This window comes from Ranitomeya variabilis, chromosome 1, assembly GCF_051348905.1.
Source record: "Ranitomeya variabilis isolate aRanVar5 chromosome 1, aRanVar5.hap1, whole genome shotgun sequence".
NCBI lineage: Eukaryota > Metazoa > Chordata > Amphibia > Anura > Dendrobatidae > Ranitomeya > Ranitomeya variabilis.
In genome coordinates this window covers 475,504,791-475,526,013 of record NC_135232.1, presented here as the reverse complement: position 1 = coordinate 475,526,013, position 21,223 = coordinate 475,504,791, and the positions used below count along the sequence as shown (strand labels likewise).

The 21,223-nt window shown below is 48.9% G+C and overlaps 1 protein-coding gene across 5 annotated transcripts in view; it reads left to right on the top strand.

Moving 5' to 3' along the window:
- Positions 1 to 21,223, top strand: part of SHOC1 (shortage in chiasmata 1) — a 549,593-nt gene that overhangs the window by 188,824 nt on the left and 339,546 nt on the right. For all 5 annotated transcript variants that reach the window (XM_077251003.1, XM_077251012.1, XM_077251020.1 and 2 more), the window contains exon 10: positions 18,694 to 18,823. In XM_077251003.1, coding sequence (XP_077107118.1) covers positions 18,694 to 18,823 — 130 coding nt within the window. The remainder of the gene's footprint in view (positions 1 to 18,693; positions 18,824 to 21,223) is intronic.

Below are 21,223 nucleotides of genomic sequence, written 5' to 3'. Positions count from 1 at the left end.
AGATTCAAACAACGCTGAGGAGGCGGCGTACGGCGCCAAGGGGGTAAAAATGACGGCTGTGCTGCGTCACATGACAAAGGAAAGTTCCACCTACCGGACGGTTGAACGCTGTGAGGGGACACATTTCATAAGTGTTAGGTTCAGCATCTGCAAGGACCATAATTAAAAGAGCTAAGTTTACCTTTTCCAGCATTAGTGCTGTACACGATGGCTCTTCCAGCTACAAACGCCTGGGGGGGGGGGGTTAAAGGTTTCCTTTCAACTTGCTCCAGTGCAGGCTTCGGCCTACACTCCGCTCCCCCTGCTCCTCCTGCTGACCCTGGGCTCTAACACCGCCAGTTGGGGCCCGGTACTGCTAGCTGCACAGAGAAAAACACCAGCCAATGTGTCAGTGGGGTTCAGCACCGCCAGCTGTTCCCCTGCTGTGCAGCCGGCAACGTGTCCTGCACCAGCCACGCAGGCACAACAGACCCAAAAGCTGCCGCCAGTGCAGGCTTCGGCCTACACTCTGCTCCATCTCCTCCTCCTGCTGACCCCGGGCTCCAACACCGCCAGTTGGGGCCCGGTACTGCTAGCTGCACAGAGAAAAACACCAGCCAATGTGTCAGTGGGGTTCAGCACCGCCAGCTGTTCCCCTGCTGTGCAGCCGGCATCGTGTCCTGCAAAAGCCACGCAGACACCAGAACTGAAATTGAAGGGAACCTGTCCCCCCTCCCCCAGGCGTTTGTACGTTTTTAAGGCCACCTTGTACAGCGGTAATGCTGCATGTGTGCAAGGTGGCTCATAAACGTATTCTCCTCGCACATGTGGAACGGAAAACACGTCTAAAATGTGTCCTCTGTGTGACCATTTAACCGTCCCGGTGGTGTGACTTTCCTTTGTAATGACACGCTGCAACCCCCTTGGTAGCGCTGCCCGTCTTCTGGCATCATTGTTTGGCTGCCTGCGCCTCTGCGGCCGCCCTGACCCACACAACGCCCCTCGGTGTCTTATTTCTTGGGACTGCGAGGGTGTGTTTGATGGGCATGAGCAGTGCATCAGTTCGCCTGTCCCTCATCTCCTTCCGCCTTCTTCAGACTGTGCGGCTTCATGGCCGTGGCATGCGATAAGGGATCAGCTGACGCCGCACAGTCTGAAGCGGGTGTAAGGACCCGAGTGTGAGAGGCGAACATATGTACTGCGCCAGGCCATGAATCCCAGCCCCGCAGTGTTTTAACAATGTTAAGACACTGCGGGGCTGGGATTCATGGTCATCGCGAACCGCACCAGCCAACATTAAATGAGGTCAGAAGATGGGCAGCGCTAACAGCGCTAGGCCAGGGGATAACACGACAGCGCAGACTCCTGTACAGCAAATAACAACGCTCAGGAGGCTGCACCCAGCACCAAGGTGGGATTCTTGACATCTGTGCTGCGTCTCATTACAAAGGGAACTCGCGCCTCCAACACAGTTTGACTGTATAAAGGGCTAAATGTTATACGTGTTCCATTCAGCGTGTGCAAGGAGCCAAATTAAAAGAGCAACCTTTGACTTGTGCAGCACTACTGCTGCATAAGCTGTGGCTCTTCTACTTTGTAACCCCTGAGGGGGGGTTAAAGGTTACCTTTGAAATTGGTTCGATTAGGCTTCGGCCTACACTCTGCTCCCCCTGCAGAGCCCGGGCTCCAACACCGCCAGTTGGGGCCCGGTACTGCTAGCTGCACAGAGAAAAACACCAGCCAATGTGTCAGTGGGGTTCAGCACCGCCAGCTGTTCCCCTGCTGTGCAGCCGGCAACGTGTCCTGCAACAGCCACGCAGACACCAGAACTGAAATTGAAGGGAACCTGTCCCCCCTCCCCCAGGCGTTTGTACGTTTTTAAGGCCACCTTGTACAGCGGTAATGCTGCATGTGTGCAAGGTGGCTCATAAACGTATTCTCCTCGCACATGTGGAACGGAAAACACGTCTAAAATGTGTCCTCTGTGTGACCATTTAACCGTCCCGGTGGTGTGACTTTCCTTTGTAATGACACGCTGCAACCCCCTTGGTAGCGCTGCCCGTCTTCTGGCATCATTGTTTGGCTGCCTGCGCCTCTGCGGCCGCCCTGACCCACACAACGCCCCTCGGTGTCTTATTTCTTGGGACTGCGAGGGTGTGTTTGATGGGCATGAGCAGTGCATCAGTTCGCCTGTCCCTCATCTCCTTCCGCCTTCTTCAGACTGTGCGGCTTCATGGCCGTGGCATGCGATAAGGGATCAGCTGACGCCGCACAGTCTGAAGCGGGTGTAAGGACCCGAGTGTGAGAGGCGAACATATGTGCTGCGCCAGGCCATGAATCCCAGCCCAGCAGTGTTTTAACAATGTTAAGACACTGCGGGGCTGGGATTCATGGTCATCGCGAACCGCACCAGCCAACATTAAATGAGGTCAGAAGTTGGGCAGCGCTAACAGCGCTAGGCCAGGGGATAACACGACAGCGCAGACTCCTGTACAGCAAATAACAACGCTCAGGAGGCTGCACCCAGCACCAAGGTGGGATTCTTGACATCTGTGCTGCGTCTCATTACAAAGGGAACTCGCGCCTCCAACACAGTTTGACTGTATAAAGGGCTAAATGTTATACGTGTTCCATTCAGCGTGTGCAAGGAGCCAAATTAAAAGAGCAACCTTTGACTTGTGCAGCACTACTGCTGCATAAGCTGTGGCTCTTCTACTTTGTAACCCCTGAGGGGGGGTTAAAGGTTACCTTTGAAATTGGTTCGATTAGGCTTCGGCCTACACTCTGCTCCCCCTGCAGAGCCCGGGCTCCAACACCGCCAGTTGGGGCCCGGTACTGCTAGCTGCACAGAGAAAAACACCAGCCAATGTGTCAGTGGGGTTCAGCACCGCCAGCTGTTCCCCTGCTGTGCAGCCGGCAACGTGTCCTGCAACAGCCACGCAGGCACAACAGACCCAAAGCTGCCGCCAGTGCAGGCTTCGGCCTACACTCTGCTCCCTCTCCTCCTCCTGCTGACCCCGGGCTCCAACACCGCCAGTTCGGGCCCGGTACTGCTAGCTGCACAGAGAAAAACACCAGCCAATGTGTCAGTGGGGTTCAGCACCGCCAGCTGTTCCCCTGCTGTGCAGCTGGCATCGTGTCCTGCAAAAGCCACGCAGACACCAGAACTGAAATTGAAGGGAACCTGTCCCCCCTCCCCCAGGCGTTTGTACGTTTTTAAGGCCACCTTGTACAGCGGTAATGCTGCATGTGTGCAAGGTGGCTCATAAACGTATTCTCCTCGCACATGTGGAACGGAAAACACGTCTAAAATGTGTCCTCTGTGTGACCATTTAACCGTCCCGGTGGTGTGACTTTCCTTTGTAATGACACGCTGCAACCCCCTTGGTAGCGCTGCCCGTCTTCTGGCATCATTGTTTGGCTGCCTGCGCCTCTGCGGCCGCCCTGACCCACACAACGCCCCTCGGTGTCTTATTTCTTGGGACTGCGAGGGTGTGTTTGATGGGCATGAGCAGTGCATCAGTTCGCCTGTCCCTCATCTCCTTCCGCCTTCTTCAGACTGTGCGGCTTCATGGCCGTGGCATGCGATAAGGGATCAGCTGACGCCGCACAGTCTGAAGCGGGTGTAAGGACCCGAGTGTGAGAGGCGAACATATGTGCTGCGCCAGGCCATGAATCCCAGCCCCGCAGTGTTTTAACAATGTTAAGACACTGCGGGGCTGGGATTCATGGTCATCGCGAACCGCACCAGCCAACATTAAATGAGGTCAGAAGATGGGCAGCGCTAACAGCGCTAGGCCAGGGGATAACATGACAGCGCAGACTCCTGTACAGCAAATAACAACGCTCAGGAGGCTGCACCCAGCACCAAGGTGGGATTCTTGACATCTGTGCTGCGTCTCATTACAAAGGGAACTCGCGCCTCCAACACAGTTTGACTGTATAAAGGGCTAAATGTTATACGTGTTCCATTCAGCGTGTGCAAGGAGCCAAATTAAAAGAGCAACCTTTGACTTGTGCAGCACTACTGCTGCATAAGCTGTGGCTCTTCTACTTTGTAACCCCTGAGGGGGTGTTAAAGGTTACCTTTGAAATTGGTTCGATTAGGCTTCGGCCTACACTCTGCTCCCCCTGCAGAGCCCGGGCTCCAACACCGCCAGTTGGGGCCCGGTACTGCTAGCTGCACAGAGAAAAACACCAGCCAATGTGTCAGTGGGGTTCAGCACCGCCAGCTGTTCCCCTGCTGTGCAGCCGGCAACGTGTCCTGCAACAGCCACGCAGGCACAACAGACCCAAAGCTGCCGCCAGTGCAGGCTTCGGCCTACACTCTGCTCCCTCTCCTCCTCCTGCTGACCCCGGGCTCCAACACCGCCAGTTGGGGCCCGGTACTGCTAGCTGCACAGAGAAAAACACCAGCCAATGTGTCAGTGGGGTTCAGCACCGCCAGCTGTTCCCCTGCTGTGCAGCCGGCATCGTGTCCTGCAAAAGCCACGCAGACACCAGAACTGAAATTGAAGGGAACCTGTCCCCCCTCCCCCAGGCGTTTGTACGTTTTTAAGGCCACCTTGTACAGCGGTAATGCTGCATGTGTGCAAGGTGGCTCATAAACGTATTCTCCTCGCACATGTGGAACGGAAAACACGTCTAAAATGTGTCCTCTGTGTGACCATTTAACCGTCCCGGTGGTGTGACTTTCCTTTGTAATGACACGCTGCAACCCCCTTGGTAGCGCTGCCCGTCTTCTGGCATCATTGTTTGGCTGCCTGCGCCTCTGCGGCCGCCCTGACCCACACAACGCCCCTCGGTGTCTTATTTCTTGGGACTGCGAGGGTGTGTTTGATGGGCATGAGCAGTGCATCAGTTCGCCTGTCCCTCATCTCCTTCCGCCTTCTTCAGACTGTGCGGCTTCATGGCTGTGGCATGCGATAAGGGATCAGCTGACGCCGCACAGTCTGAAGCGGGTATAAGGACCCGAGTGTGAGAGGCGAACATATGTACTGCGCCAGGCCATGAATCCCAGCCCAGCAGTGTTTTAACAATGTTAAGACACTGCGGGGCTGGGATTCATGGTCATCGCGAACCGCACCAGCCAACATTAAATGAGGTCAGAAGATGGGCAGCGCTAACAGCGCTAGGCCAGGGGATAACACGACAGCGCAGACTCCTGTACAGCAAATAACAACGCTCAGGAGGCTGCACCCAGCACCAAGGTGGGATTCTTGACATCTGTGCTGCGTCTCATTACAAAGGGAACTCGCGCCTCCAACACAGTTTGACTGTATAAAGGGCTAAATGTTATACGCGTTCCATTCAGCGTGTGCAAGGAGCCAAATTAAAAGAGCAACCTTTGACTTGTGCAGCACTACTGCTGCATAAGCTGTGGCTCTTCTACTTTGTAACCCCTGAGGGGGGGTTAAAGGTTACCTTTGAAATTGGTTCGATTAGGCTTCGGCCTACACTCTGCTCCCCCTGCAGAGCCCGGGCTCCAACACCGCCAGTTGGGGCCCGGTACTGCTAGCTGCACAGAGAAAAACACCAGCCAATGTGTCAGTGGGGTTCAGCACCGCCAGCTGTACCCCTGCTGTGCAGCCGGCAACGTGTCCTGCAACAGCCACGCAGGCACAACAGACCCAAAGCTGCCGCCAGTGCAGGCTTCGGCCTACACTCTGCTCCCTCTCCTCCTCCTGCTGACCCCGGGCTCCAACACCGCCAGTTGGGGCCCGGTACTGCTAGCTGCACAGAGAAAAACACCAGCCAATGTGTCAGTGGGGTTCAGCACCGCCAGCTGTTCCCCTGCTGTGCAGCCGGCATCGTGTCCTGCAAAAGCCACGCAGACACCAGAACTGAAATTGAAGGGAACCTGTCCCCCCTCCCCCAGGCGTTTGTACGTTTTTAAGGCCACCTTGTACAGCGGTAATGCTGCATGTGTGCAAGGTGGCTCATAAACGTATTCTCCTCGCACATGTGGAACGGAAAACACGTCTGTTGTGAATTTGGATTCTGGGCTCCCCCGGTGGCTACTGGTGGAATTGAACTGGTGTCTTCATCTTCTCTGTTCACCTGTTCCCATCAAGATGTGGGAGTCGCTATATAACCTTGCTGCTTTGTTAGTTGCTTGCCGGTCAACAATGTTATCAGAAGCCTCTCTGTGCTTGTTCCTGCTCCTAGACAACTACTAGATAAGTTGGACTCTTGTCCATGTTTGTTTTTGCATTTTTGTTCCAGTTCACAGCTGTAGTTTCGTTACTGTGTCTGGAAAGCTCTTGTGAACAGGAATTGCCACTCTGGTGTTATGAGTTAATGCCAGAGTTTTAAAGTAATTTCTGGATGGTGTTTTGATAGGGTTTTTAGCTGACCATGAAAGTGTCCTTTCTGTCTTCTGCTATGTAGTAAGTGGACCTCAAATTTGCTAAACCTATTTTCATACTACGTTTGTTATTTCTTCTTAACTCACCGCCAATACATGTGGGGGGCCTCTGTCTCCTTTCGGGGTATTTCTCTAGAGGTGAGCTAGGACTAATATTTTCCTCTGCTAGCTTTATTTAGTCCTCCGGCTGGTGCTGGGCATCTAGAATCAACGTAGGCATGCTACCCGGCCACTGCTAGTTGTGCGTTAGGTTTAGCTCATGGTCAGCTCAGTTCCCATCTTCCAAGAGCTAGTACATATATATGCTGATGCTATGTTCTCTTGCCATTGAGATCATGACAGTTTGACCGGCCCACAAAGTGTTAATTGTTTGGGCTGAAGCAGGAGATAGAGAAGTATTTAAGGGAAATTTTTTTTTTTTTTTTTTCCCTTCAGAGTTTTGCTGCCTAGCCCTTAATTGCTGTCTAGCTGCTTCTTACCTCCTCTTAACCCTTGAATGGCTCTGTGTCCACCTGTTTGTAATGGATCTTCAGAGTGTAACTGCAGGTTTGAATAATCTCGCCACGAAGGTACAAAATTTGCAAGATTTTGTTTGTCATGCACCTGTATCTGAGCCGAGAATTCCTTTGCCGGAATTTTTCTCGGGGAATAGATCTGGGTTTCAGAATTTTCGAAATAATTGCAAATTATTTTTGTCCCTGAAATCTCGCTCTGCCGGAGACCCTGCACAGCAGGTCAGGATTGTGATTTCCTTGCTCCGGGGCGACCCTCAAGACTGGGCTTTTTCATTGACACCAGGGGATCCTGCGTTGCTCAATGTGGATGCGTTTTTTCTGGCCTTGGGGTTGCTTTATGACGAACCTCATTTGGAGCTTCAGGCAGAAAAAACTTTGATGTCCCTATCTCAGGGGCAAGATGAAGCGGAAATTTACTGCCAAAGATTCCGTAAATGGTCTGTGCTTACTCAGTGGAATGAGTGCGCCCTGGCGGCGACTTTCAGAGAGGGTCTCTCTGATGCCATTAAGGATGTTATGGTGGGGTTCCCTGTGCCTGTGGGTCTGAATGAGTCCATGACAATGGCTATTCAGATCGATAGGCGTTTGCGGGAGTGCAAACCAGTGCACCATCTGGCGGTGTCCACTGAGAAGTCGCCAGAGAGTATGCAGTGTGATAGAATTCTGTCCCGAAGCGAGCGGCAGAATTTTAGACGGAAAAATGGGTTGTGTTTCTATTGTGGTGATTCTACTCATGTTATATCAGCATGCTCTAAACGCACTAAAAAGCTTGGTAAATCTGTTTCCATTTGCACCTCACCGTCTAAGTTTATTCTATCTGTGACCCTGATTTGCTCTTTGTCATCTATTACCACGGACGCCTATGTCGACTCTGGCGCCGCTTTGAGTCTTATGGATTGGTCCTTTGCCAAACGCTGTGGGTATGATTTAGAGCCTTTGGAGACTTCTATTCCTCTGAAGGGGATTGACTCCACCCCATTGGCTAATAATAAACCACAATACTGGACACAAGTAACTATGCGTATTAATCCGGATCACCAGGAGATTATTCGCTTTCTGGTGCTGTATAATCTACATGATGATTTGGTGCTAGGATTGCCTTGGCTGCAATCTCACAACCCAGTCCTCGACTGGAGAGCTATGTCTGTGTTGAGCTGGGGATGTAAGGGGGCTCATGGGGATGTACCTGTGGTTTCCATTTCATCATCTATTCCCTCTGAAATTCCTGAGTTCCTGTCTGACTATCGTGACGTCTTTGAAGAATCCAAGCTTGGTTCGTTACCTCCGCACCGAGAGTGCGATTGTGCCATAGATTTAATCCCGGGTAGTAAATACCCAAAGGGTCGTTTATTTAATCTGTCTGTGCCTGAACATGCTGCTATGCGAGAATATATAAAGGAGTCCTTGGAAAAGGGACATATTCGTCCATCGTCATCTCCCTTAGGAGCCGTTTTTTTCTTTGTGTCAAAAAAAGACGGCTCTTTGAGACCATGTATTGATTATCGGCTTTTGAATAAAATCACTGTTAAATATCAATACCCATTGCCGTTGCTGACTGATTTGTTTGCTCGCATAAAGGGGGCCAAGTGGTTCTCTAAGATTGACCTTCGTGGGGCGTATAATTTGGTGCGAATCAGGCAGGGGGATGAGTGGAAAACCGCATTTAATACGCCCGAGGGCCACTTTGAGTATTTAGTGATGCCTTTTGGTCTTTCAAATGCTCCGTCAGTTTTCCAGTCCTTTATGCATGATATTTTTCGCGATTATTTGGATAAATTTATGATTGTGTATCTGGATGATATTCTGATTTTTTCGGATGACTGGGACTCTCATGTCCAGCAAGTCAGGAGGGTTTTTCAGGTTTTGCGGTCTAATTCTTTGTGTGTGAAGGGGTCTAAGTGTGTTTTTGGGGTACAGAGGATTTCCTTTTTGGGATATATTTTTTCCCCCTCTTCCATTGAAATGGATCCTGTCAAGGTTCAAGCTATTTGTGATTGGACGCAGCCCTCTTCTCTTAAGAGTCTTCAGAAATTTTTGGGCTTTGCTAACTTTTATCGTCGATTTATTGCTGGTTTTTCGGATATTGCTAAGCCATTGACCGATTTGACTAAGAAGGGTGCTGATGTTGCTGATTGGTCCCCTGATGCTGTGGAGGCCTTTCGGGAGCTTAAGCGCCGTTTTTCCTCTGCCCCTGTGTTGCGTCAGCCTGATGTTGCTCTACCTTTTCAGGTTGAGGTCGACGCTTCTGAGATCGGAGCTGGGGCAGTGTTGTCGCAGAAAAGTTCTGACTGCTCCGTGATGAGGCCTTGTGCCTTCTTTTCCCGTAAATTTTCGCCCACTGAGCGGAATTATGATGTTGGGAATCGGGAGCTTTTGGCCATGAAGTGGGCTTTTGAGGAGTGGCGCCATTGGCTTGAGGGGGCCAGACATCAGGTGGTGGTATTGACGGACCACAAAAATTTGATTTATCTTGAGACCGCCAGGCGCCTGAATCCTAGACAGGCGCGCTGGTCATTATTTTTCTCTCGGTTTAATTTTGTGGTGTCATACCTACCGGGTTCTAAGAATGTTAAGGCGGATGCCCTTTCTAGGAGTTTTGAGCCTGACTCGCCTGGTAACTCTGAGCCCACAGGTATCCTTAAGGATGGAGTGGTATTGTCAGCCGTTTCTCCAGACCTGCGGCGGGCCTTGCAGGAGTTTCAGGCGGATAGACCTGATCGTTGCCCACCTGATAAACTGTTTGTTCCTGATGATTGGACCAGTAGAGTAATCTCTGAGGTTCATTCTTCTGCGTTGGCAGGTCATCCTGGCATTTTTGGTACCAGGGATTTGGTGGCAAGGTCCTTCTGGTGGCCTTCCCTGTCACGAGATGTGCGAGGCTTTGTGCAGTCTTGTGACGTTTGTGCTCGGGCCAAGCCTTGTTGTTCTCGGGCTAGTGGATTATTGTTGCCCTTGCCTATTCCTAAGAGGCCTTGGACGCACATCTCGATGGATTTTATTTCAGATCTGCCTGTTTCTCAGAAGATGTCTGTCATCTGGGTGGTGTGTGACCGTTTCTCTAAGATGGTCCATTTGGTTCCTCTGCCCAAGTTGCCTTCTTCTTCCGAGTTGGTTCCTCTGTTTTTTCAAAATGTTGTTCGTTTGCATGGTATTCCTGAGAATATCGTTTCTGACAGAGGGACTCAATTCGTGTCTAGATTTTGGCGGGCATTCTGTGCTAGGATGGGCATAGATTTATCTTTTTCGTCCGCTTTCCATCCTCAGACGAATGGCCAGACCGAGCGGATTAATCAGACCCTGGAGACATATCTGAGGTGTTTTGTGTCTGCTGACCAGGATGATTGGGTTGCTTTTTTGCCATTGGCGGAGTTCGCTCTCAATAATCGGGCCAGCTCTGCCACTTTGGTGTCCCCGTTTTTCTGTAATTCGGGGTTTCATCCTCGATTTTCCTCTGGTCAGGTGGAATCTTCGGATTGTCCTGGAGTGGATGCTGTGGTGGAGAGATTGCATCAGATCTGGGGGCAGGTGGTGGACAATTTGAGGTTGTCCCAGGAGAAGACTCAGCTTTTTGCCAACCGCCACCGTCGTGTTGGTCCTCGGCTTTGTGTTGGGGATTTGGTGTGGTTGTCTTCTCGTTTTGTCCCTATGAGGGTCTCTTCTCCTAAGTTTAAGCCTCGGTTCATCGGCCCGTATAAGATATTGGAGATTCTTAACCCTGTTTCCTTCCGTTTGGACCTCCCTGCATCCTTTTCTATTCATAACGTTTTTCATCGGTCATTATTGCGCAGGTATGAGGTACCGGTTGTGCCTTCCGTTGAGCCTCCTGCTCCGGTGTTGGTTGAGGGTGAGTTGGAGTACGTTGTGGAGAAAATCTTAGACTCTCGTGTTTCCAGACGGAGACTCCAGTATCTGGTCAAGTGGAAGGGATACGGCCAGGAGGATAATTCTTGGGTGAATGCATCTGATGTTCATGCCTCTGATCTGGTTCGTGCCTTTCATAGGGCCCATCCTGATCGCCCTGGTGGTTCTGGTGAGGGTTCGGTGCCCCCTCCTTGAGGGGGGGGTACTGTTGTGAATTTGGATTCTGGGCTCCCCCGGTGGCTACTGGTGGAATTGAACTGGTGTCTTCATCTTCTCTGTTCACCTGTTCCCATCAAGATGTGGGAGTCGCTATATAACCTTGCTGCTTTGTTAGTTGCTTGCCGGTCAACAATGTTATCAGAAGCCTCTCTGTGCTTGTTCCTGCTCCTAGACAACTACTAGATAAGTTGGACTCTTGTCCATGTTTGTTTTTGCATTTTTGTTCCAGTTCACAGCTGTAGTTTCGTTACTGTGTCTGGAAAGCTCTTGTGAACAGGAATTGCCACTCTGGTGTTATGAGTTAATGCCAGAGTTTTAAAGTAATTTCTGGATGGTGTTTTGATAGGGTTTTTAGCTGACCATGAAAGTGTCCTTTCTGTCTTCTGCTATGTAGTAAGTGGACCTCAAATTTGCTAAACCTATTTTCATACTACGTTTGTTATTTCTTCTTAACTCACCGCCAATACATGTGGGGGGCCTCTGTCTCCTTTCGGGGTATTTCTCTAGAGGTGAGCTAGGACTAATATTTTCCTCTGCTAGCTTTATTTAGTCCTCCGGCTGGTGCTGGGCATCTAGAATCAACGTAGGCATGCTACCCGGCCACTGCTAGTTGTGCGTTAGGTTTAGCTCATGGTCAGCTCAGTTCCCATCTTCCAAGAGCTAGTACATATATATGCTGATGCTATGTTCTCTTGCCATTGAGATCATGACACACGTCTAAAATGTGTCCTCTGTGTGACCATTTAACCGTCCCGGTGGTGTGACTTTCCTTTGTAATGACACGCTGCAACCCCCTTGGTAGCGCTGCCCGTCTTCTGGCATCATTGTTTGGCTGCCTGCGCCTCTGCGGCCGCCCTGACCCACACAACGCCCCTCGGTGTCTTATTTCTTGGGACTGCGAGGGTGTGTTTGATGGGCATGAGCAGTGCATCAGTTCGCCTGTCCCTCATCTCCTTCCGCCTTCTTCAGACTGTGCGGCTTCATGGCCGTGGCATGCGATAAGGGATCAGCTGACGCCGCACAGTCTGAAGCGGGTGTAAGGACCCGAGTGTGAGAGGCGAACATATGTGCTGCGCCAGGCCATGAATCCCAGCCCAGCAGTGTTTTAACAATGTTAAGACACTGCGGGGCTGGGATTCATGGTCATCGCGAACTGCACCAGCCAACATTAAATGAGGTCAGAAGATGGGCAGCGCTAACAGCGCTAGGCCAGGGGATAACACGACAGCGCAGACTCCTGTACAGCAAATAACAACGCTCAGGAGGCTGCACCCAGCACCAAGGTGGGATTCTTGACATCTGTGCTGCGTCTCATTACAAAGGGAACTCGCGCCTCCAACACAGTTTGACTGTATAAAGGGCTAAATGTTATACGTGTTCCATTCAGCGTGTGCAAGGAGCCAAATTAAAAGAGCAACCTTTGACTTGTGCAGCACTACTGCTGCATAAGCTGTGGCTCTTCTACTTTGTAACCCCTGAGGGGGGGTTAAAGGTTACCTTTGAAATTGGTTCGATTAGGCTTCGGCCTACACTCTGCTCCCCCTGCAGAGCCCGGGCTCCAACACCGCCAGTTGGGGCCCGGTACTGCTAGCTGCACAGAGAAAAACACCAGCCAATGTGTCAGTGGGGTTCAGCACCGCCAGCTGTTCCCCTGCTGTGCAGCCGGCAACGTGTCCTGCAACAGCCACGCAGGCACAACAGACCCAAAGCTGCCGCCAGTGCAGGCTTCGGCCTACACTCTGCTCCCTCTCCTCCTCCTGCTGACCCCGGGCTCCAACACCGCCAGTTCGGGCCCGGTACTGCTAGCTGCACAGAGAAAAACACCAGCCAATGTGTCAGTGGGGTTCAGCACCGCCAGCTGTTCCCCTGCTGTGCAGCCGGCATCGTGTCCTGCAAAAGCCACGCAGACACTTGCTCTTGTACCTTCTGCTCCCCATCCTGGTTCCAGTACCGTCAGCTGGTTCCGGGCAGAGCCTTTGGCTTAGGTGCCTCCCTCTGGGTATCCGAGTTCCACCAACGTCAGGTGGTCCTTGGTAGTGCTTTCAGGCACGGGTACCTCCTGCTTAGTAACCGGGTTCCAGTAACGTCAGCTGGTCCTCGGTAGTTCCATTGGCTCTTGGACCTTCGGCTACCCATCCGGGTTCCAGCACCGTCAGCTGGTTCTCGGCACTGTCTTTTGCTCTTGTACCTTCTGCTCCCCATCCTGGTTCCAGTACCGTCAGCTGGTTCCGGGCAGAGCCTTTGGCTTAGGTGCCTCCCTCTGGGTATCCGAGTTCCACCAACGTCAGGTGGTCCTTGGTAGTGCTTTCAGGCACGGGTACCTCCTGCTTAGTAACCGGGTTCCAGTAACGTCAGCTGGTCCTCGGTAGTTCCATTGGCTCTTGGACCTTCGGCTACCCATCCGGGTTCCAGCACCGTCAGCTGGTTCTCGGCACTGTCTTTTGCTCTTGTACCTTCTGCTCCCCATCCTGGTTCCAGTACCGTCAGCTGGTTCCGGGCAGAGCCTTTGGCTTAGGTGCCTCCCTCTGGGTATCCGAGTTCCACCAACGTCAGGTGGTCCTTGGTAGTGCTTTCAGGCACGGGTACCTCCTGCTTAGTAACCGGGTTCCAGTAACGTCAGCTGGTCCTCGGTAGTTCCATTGGCTCTTGGACCTTCGGGTAGCCATCCGAGTTCCAGTTCCATCAGCTGGTTCTCGGCATTTTCTCAGCCTTCTTGTACCTTCTGCTACATTTCCAAGTTCAAGAGACTAAACACGATGACCCGGAAGAACACCCCTAAGATGACGACGACACCAGAGACGACAACCACCGTGATGACGACGACCCTGGAGACGATGACCCTGAAGACCACCGTGATGACGACGACCCCGGAGACGACGACCCTGAAGACCACCCCGATGACGACGACCCCGGAGACGACGACCCTGGAGACGACGACGACCTGGAAGACCGAGAAGCAGAAGAACAAGAGGCTGCAGAACAAAGAGCAGAAGAACATTAAGCATAACACTAAACATCAGAGCAAAAAATATTATCTAAATTATAAGCAGAAGAAGACTAAGCAGTGTATGGGGGTGAGTCCGTTCCTCCTCGTGGTGCCCCTGGATAAAGCCTGATGCTGCAGGCCAAACTGAACGCGGACAAATGTAACTGTTTTGTGACAGGCAGAACGGAAAGTGTAATCTTCAAACTTTTATAGATAACAACTACAGGAATGCCTGTCACAAATAAGAATATGATGAAGAAGTAGAATATGATGAAGATAATAGTAAAATAAAAAGAATATGAACAATGTAACCCAAAAAATAATAGGTAGAAGATGAAGAAGAAGATGAATAAGGTGAAGAAGTTGATGTCAAAGAAGCTGATGATGAGGATAATGAAGAAGAAAGCGTGGGAGAAGTAAAAAAGAAGGTGAAGGGCGTTGAAGTAGTGAAACATCAATATGTGACATAAAAAAAAAAAAAATTAACATAGTCAAATTCTTTCTAACGCCGAACGTCATAAAAAAAAAAAAAAATCCTGCTATTCTATTACATTGGGCTAAACCTCTGTGCCTTTAATGTCTCCGCCACGTCCCCCAATACATCCTACATTATTCTTAGTTGTTTTCCTTCATGTAGAATGAACCTACAAGTGTATAAAGGGTTTATTTTAATTCCGATATTTTCGTCCCATTGACTTGCATTGGGATCGGGTATCGGTATCGGATTGGATCCGATATTTTGACGGTATCGGCCGATACTTTCCGATACCGATACTTTCCGATATCGGAAAGTATCGCTCAACACTACTAGCAACGCAAAAAAATAAAACTTCACATAACTCTTTGATAGAAAAATCATAGGTAAAATATAGGTAGGAAATATAGGTAGGGATGGGCGAACCCGAACGGTAAAGTTTGGGGCCTGTATCGAACACCTAATGTCTGTGCACAAACCCGGAACACGGACTTTTTCCAGAAGTCCTTCTTAAATTTTGGGTTCGGCAGCCAGAACAAAGCTTGTTGAAAGGCTGCAGCGTAACCAATAAACTAGCTTTTCTGGTGTGAGCACTTTCGGCTCCATTACAGCTGTGCCAAGTATTGGCATGGCTGTGATTGGCTTACGTAATATGTAAAGAAAAAAAAAAGACATGGGGTCCCCTCTATTTTTGATAACAAGGTAAACAGATAGCTGTGGGCTGCAACCCTCAGTTGTCTGGTTTATCTTGGTTTATCTTTATGTAACTAGAGGGGCCCCATGCCATTTTTACTAAATAATTTAAAAAAATAATTAAAAAAATGATGTGGGTTCCCTCCTATTTTTGATAACCAGCCAATGTAAAGCAGACAGCTGGGGGATGGTGTTCTCAGGCTGGGATGGTTTATGAATATTTGGCCCTCCTCAGGTTAAAAATAGCAGCCCACAGCTGCCCCAGAAAAGGCACCTCCATTAGATGCACCAATTCTGACACATTGCTTGGTTCTTCCAACTTACCCTGGTGCGTTGGCAAGCGGGGTAATATTTTTGGGTTGATGTCAGCTGTGTAATGTCCACTGATGTCAAACTCAGGGGTTGGTATTGGAGAGATATCTATAAGACACCCCCAGTACTAATCCTGTAGTTGAAAGTAATATACACACAACGAGAAAAGTAATTTAATTGTAAAAAGCACTCGCCTATCCTGTTTAACTCATTTATTACTTTTAAAATTAAATGCAAAGGGATCTATTGTAAATCCATCCCACGTTCAAGACTATTCCCATCTCTTCTACATCCATATGCAGTGCTGAGCGGTGACATCAGTAATGTGACCACTCAGCACGGCCGCCAGAACACACTGAGAGTAGAGTGTGAACCCAGCTGCTCTTCCGACAAGTGCTGATATCAGTAAGGTTATCGTAGTTCACAGCTGATATACTGCTATAATTTTAGTGATGTCACCGCTCACAGCATGAGAAATTTCTCACACTGCGAGCGATGATGTCAGTAAAATTAAAAGAAAAAAAGGGGTTTGGTACCATGTTAGCCAGTAGAAAAAATAATGCTTTCAGTGTGAAAAACAAGATAATTTTGTAGTTATGACACCTTTTAATGGCTAACAAAAATAAAATAAATGATGTTACAAAGCTTGCTTGTAATTATCTTATTATCTTGTTTGTCAGCAAGATTATCGCAGCTCACAGTCAATGAACTGCGGTAATCTTACATGTGTCACCACTCGCAGCATGAGAAATTTCTCACTCTGCGAGCGGTGACGTCAATAAAGTTACCGTAGTTCATCGGCTATGAACTGCAATAAGCTTACTGACATCAGTGATCTTCGCAGAAGCCTGATACTGTGATTAGGTTCCAGCTACCATGCTGAGCACTAATGTCACGGCTCAGCACTGCATCTAGATGTAGCAGAGTCGGGGATAGTCATGGGATGTGGGATTTACGGTGGCCCTTTTGGATTATTTTATTTTTCAAAGGTAATAAATGAGTAAAAGAGGGGCAGGGAATGTTTTGTACAATGAAAGCACTTTTCCCTGTGTGTGTTTTTTGCTTTTAACTACAGGGTTAGTAATGGGGAGTCATTTAGATGCCTCTTCATTACTAACCCCTTGCCTTGATGTCAGCAGACTTTACACAGCTGACATCAACCCCAAAACCATTACCCCTCTTGCCAGGGCACCAGGGCAAGCGGGAAGAGCCAAGTCTAAGTGCCAGAATTGGTGCTTCTAATGGATGCACCATTTCTGGGGCAGCTGAGAGCTAGTGTTACTAATTTGGGAGGGGGCCAATATCCATGGCTCCTTTGGATCTTATTAATATCAGCCTGTAGCTGCCTCCTCAGCCTTTGCTCTTTATTAAAAATAAGGGTGACTCCATGTCATATTCTTGGAGGACTTTTTAATAATCAGTAAAGGATGTAAAGACAGCTTGAAAGCCTGGGAAGCTTAATGGGTATGTATTTATTAGGTAAATACATGTACAGTAAGCTACAAATGCATTGCAGTAATTATATATATCATTGACATATTTCTTAATATGTACAAGCGCCGACTGGTGAATACTATCATCAGCATCACCTTTTCTCACTGCTATCAGAGAGAGCAGGCTAAGCTGATGAGAGTAGCAGTCATCAGCCGACGCCTGACTGGCATTTACCTTGTCACCGCTGATCACAGCTGCTGGCTCACATGCTGTCCTCTATGTGACAGCGTGGGAACCCGCAGCGGTCCGCGATACCCAGCAGCTGTGACCGGCGGTAACTTCAGTAAGGCTACCACCTGTCAAGGCCGGTGTTTCCCACGCTGTCACACAAATGACAGCATGGTAACAGCCGGATGTGCAGGGCCCCCATTCACTTGAATGGGATTCGGGTTTGGGATCAAATTCAGGTATTCTGGTACTGGAACCAAACTTTTTTATAAGGTTTGGCTAAACCCAACAGACCCGAACATCCACGGGTCCGCCCATGCCTAGTTATAGATCTCAGAAAATGATCTCACAAACCAATGTTTTTTTTCAAACTTCAGAGCAATACTGTAACCGGCTTCATGAGCAATGAAGCCGGTTTCAGTATTAACTGCACACTGCTCTCTAAGGAACAGTACACGTGAACCAAATATAGAATCAAGCGTAGTCAATGTGAAGGAGCTGTGCTTCAACAAATAAGAAATGCAGTGGATGGGTGGACCCTGGTCTCATTCAAAGATTCTACACATCCAGAAAAAAAGCTTTCATATGGCTATGCCAACGGAAAAATATAATTGAGGGTGAAACTAGGAATTAGGTCACCGCTCTACCTATCTCCTAGATAATAAATATAAGAAGCTGCAAGGTACCCACAAAGGGGTTAAAATAAAGCACTTACCAAATGTTTGAAGTGCCAAAAAACTTGGACTGCGGGCGTTTAGTGGAGCGCTGCAAAGGTGAAGGTGATTGCTCCTCCGTGAGTCCAAGATGAGGAAGTCCGGACGGCAGCGTGAGGTGGCAGACCCGGGTGGGAGCGTCCTCCCTGTGGGCGCCAAGCTGCTGCGTGCACGCCGAGAGTATGGACAAGCGGCGTCCTGGCCAGGGATGCCGTTCCACTGCAACGAGGAATAGGGGGGCGTGGTCTGGGTGACGTCACCCAGACCACGCCCCCCTATTCCTCGTTGCAGTGGAACGGCATCCCTGGCCAGGACGCCGCTTGTCCATACTCTCGGCGTGCACGCAGCAGCTTGGCGCCCACAGGGAGGACGCTCCCACCCGGGTCTGCCACCTCACGCTGCCGTCCGGACTTCCTCATCTTGGACTCACAGAGGAGCAATCACCTTCACCTTTGCAGCGCTCCACTAAACGCCCGCAGTCCAAGTTTTTTGGCACTTCAAACATTTGGTAAGTGCTTTATTTTAACCCCTTTGTGGGTACCTTGCAGCTTCTTATATTTATTATCTAGGAGATAGGTAGCGCGGTGACCTAATTCCTAGTTTCACCCTCTTTTGTATATATATGACAGGCTTGACGCAGTAGCCGTCTAGGCACCAGCAGCTTCCCCCACTCCTATATCCAATAACTTTTGGAGCGCCGGTGTATCTACTATTTTATTTTTTAGGAAAAATATAATTGTTATGGATCTTGGAAGAAGAGGAGGAAAAAATTAAATTGCAAATACAAAAAATGGCTGTCATTAAGGTGTTTGCTACAATTGCACTCGCAAATTAATATAACAGGGGTTTAAAACATATTTGCATCTATTAGTTTGATTGTGAAACCCTTTATTATGTTTTTTTCCTCCAAGTGTGTTTCAGGCCATACTATGACTATGAGATAGAGGTTCCCATGTCTGTGCCATGTTTGAAGCCTGAAGATAAAGTAATGAAGAGGTATACTAATCTCGCACCAGAAGAACTATCACCTGCTTCCACTACGTGAGTTACATTGTCTGTTCTCTAGTATATGGGTTGGGGTGAAATAATACGTAGATTTCTCTTATCTAGGAATACGTAGATTTCTCTTATCTAGGATTTAAACAAATTTATGAAGTACAAATCTTTTGAAAAGTCCCTACATTTTAGTCAATGTGCAAGTAGAAAGCAGTTACGTATGACACAATATGTATATGTTTCAAATAGGGCACATGTAGGCATACATTTGTCACCACACATGCCAATAAATTAGACTGCTGTCAACTCAGACTTGGCTGAAACTAAACCACTTATGATAAACTAGATGGTAGCCCGATTCTAACGCATCAGGTATTCTAGAATATGTATGTAGTTTATGTATGAAGATTTTAGAATAATACATTGAATATACAGGATTGATTGTTCGCGGCCACCACGCAGTATATAGCACAGCCACATAGTATATAACAGCCCACATAGTACATAGCACAGCCACGTAGTACATAGCACAGCCACGAAGTATATTGCACAGCCACGAAGTATATTGCACAGCCACGTAGTATATAGCACAGCCCACGTAATATATAACACAGCCCACGGAGTATATAGAACAGCCATGTAGTATATAGCACAGCCCACAGAGTGCATAACAGCCCACATAGCATATAACACAGCCACATAGTTTATAACAGCCCAGGCACGCAGTATATAACACAGCCCACGTAGTGTATAACACAGCCCACATAGTATATAGCACAGCCACGTAGTATATAGCACAGCCACGTAGTATATAGCACAGCCCACGTAGTATATAACACAGCCCATGTAGTATATTGCACAGCCCACGTAGTATATTGCACAGCCCATGTAGTATATTGCACAGCCCGTGTAGTATATTCCACAGCCCATGTAGTATATAGCACAGCCCATGGAGTGTATAACAGCCCACATAGCATATAACACAGCCACGTAGTTTATAACAGCCCACGCACGCAGTATATAACACAACCCACGTAGTGTATAACACAGCCCACGTAGTATATAGCACAGCCACGTAGTATATTGCACAGCCCACGTAGTATATAACACAGCACATGTAGTATATTGCACAGCCCATGTAGTATATTGCACAGCCCATGTAGTATATTGCACAGCCCGAGTAGTATATTGCACAGCCCGTGTAGTATATTGCACAGCCCACGTAGTATATTGCACAGCCCACGTAGTATATTGCACAGCCCACGTAGTATATTGCACAGCCCACGTTGTATATTACACAGCCCACGTAGTATATAGCAATGTGGGCATCATATCCCTGTTAGAAAAAAGAATTAAAATAAAAAATAGTTATATACTCACCTTCCGTTGGCCCCCGGTTCCAGGCGAAGCGTTTACCGATGCTCCCTGCCCGCTCCAGTCCCAAGAGTGCAATGCGGTCTCGCGAGATGATGACGTAGCGGTCTTGCGAGACCGCTACGACATCATCTCGCGAGATCGCAATGCATGGAGCGGTCACCGGGGCGTCGCAAGCAGCGGGAAAGGCCGGTTCTGGATCCGAGGGGCTGACAGAAGGTGAGTATATAACTATTTTTTATTTTTTTTATTATTTTTAACATTAGATCTTTTTATTATTGATGCTGCATAGACAGCATCAATAGAAAAAAGTTGGTCACACATGGTTAATAGCACCGTTAACAGACTGCGTTACACCGCGGCATAACGCGGTCCGTTAACGCTGCCATTAACCCTGTGTGAGCGCTGACTGGAGGGGAATATGGAGCGGGCACTGACTGCGGGGAGTAAGGAGCAGCCATTTTGCTGCCGGACTGTGCCCGTCGCTGATTGGTTGTGGCTGTTTTGCCTCGACCAGTCAGCGACTTGGGATTTCCGTGACAGACAGACAGAAGGACAGAAAGACGGAAGTGACCCTTAGACAATTATATAGTAGATGTTTACCATAGTATTCAATATCCCTAAAGTACTTTATTAACCACTTCTGACAATTTTTGTTTTTGTTATTTCATTCCCTTCTTCCAAAAACCATACATCTTTTATTTATCTCTACACGAAGGCTTGTTTTTGTGGGACAAGTTGCAGTTTTTAACGCCATATAAAGGAGATGTCTATTACTCGGACAACTCCTTGTCAACCATCATATTCCCCTGTGAAAAACTACAGCCTGGACTCACATTTGGTGATGGCGCTATTCCATCAACATCTATGCTGGGTCTCCTTCGCCTCAACTGTTGTCCAATCAGGGACCCCTGATGTGTCACTTTAGTATTACTTCCTTCAGACCAAACTATCATCCAGGAGAGCTGCTGCCGCTTTCTGACTTCCTCCAGATCTTAGTTATGTTCAAAGAAAGTGATAGTGAAACGGCCCTTTAGTGGCTGCTAATTGGATGCAGGACTCATGTGACAT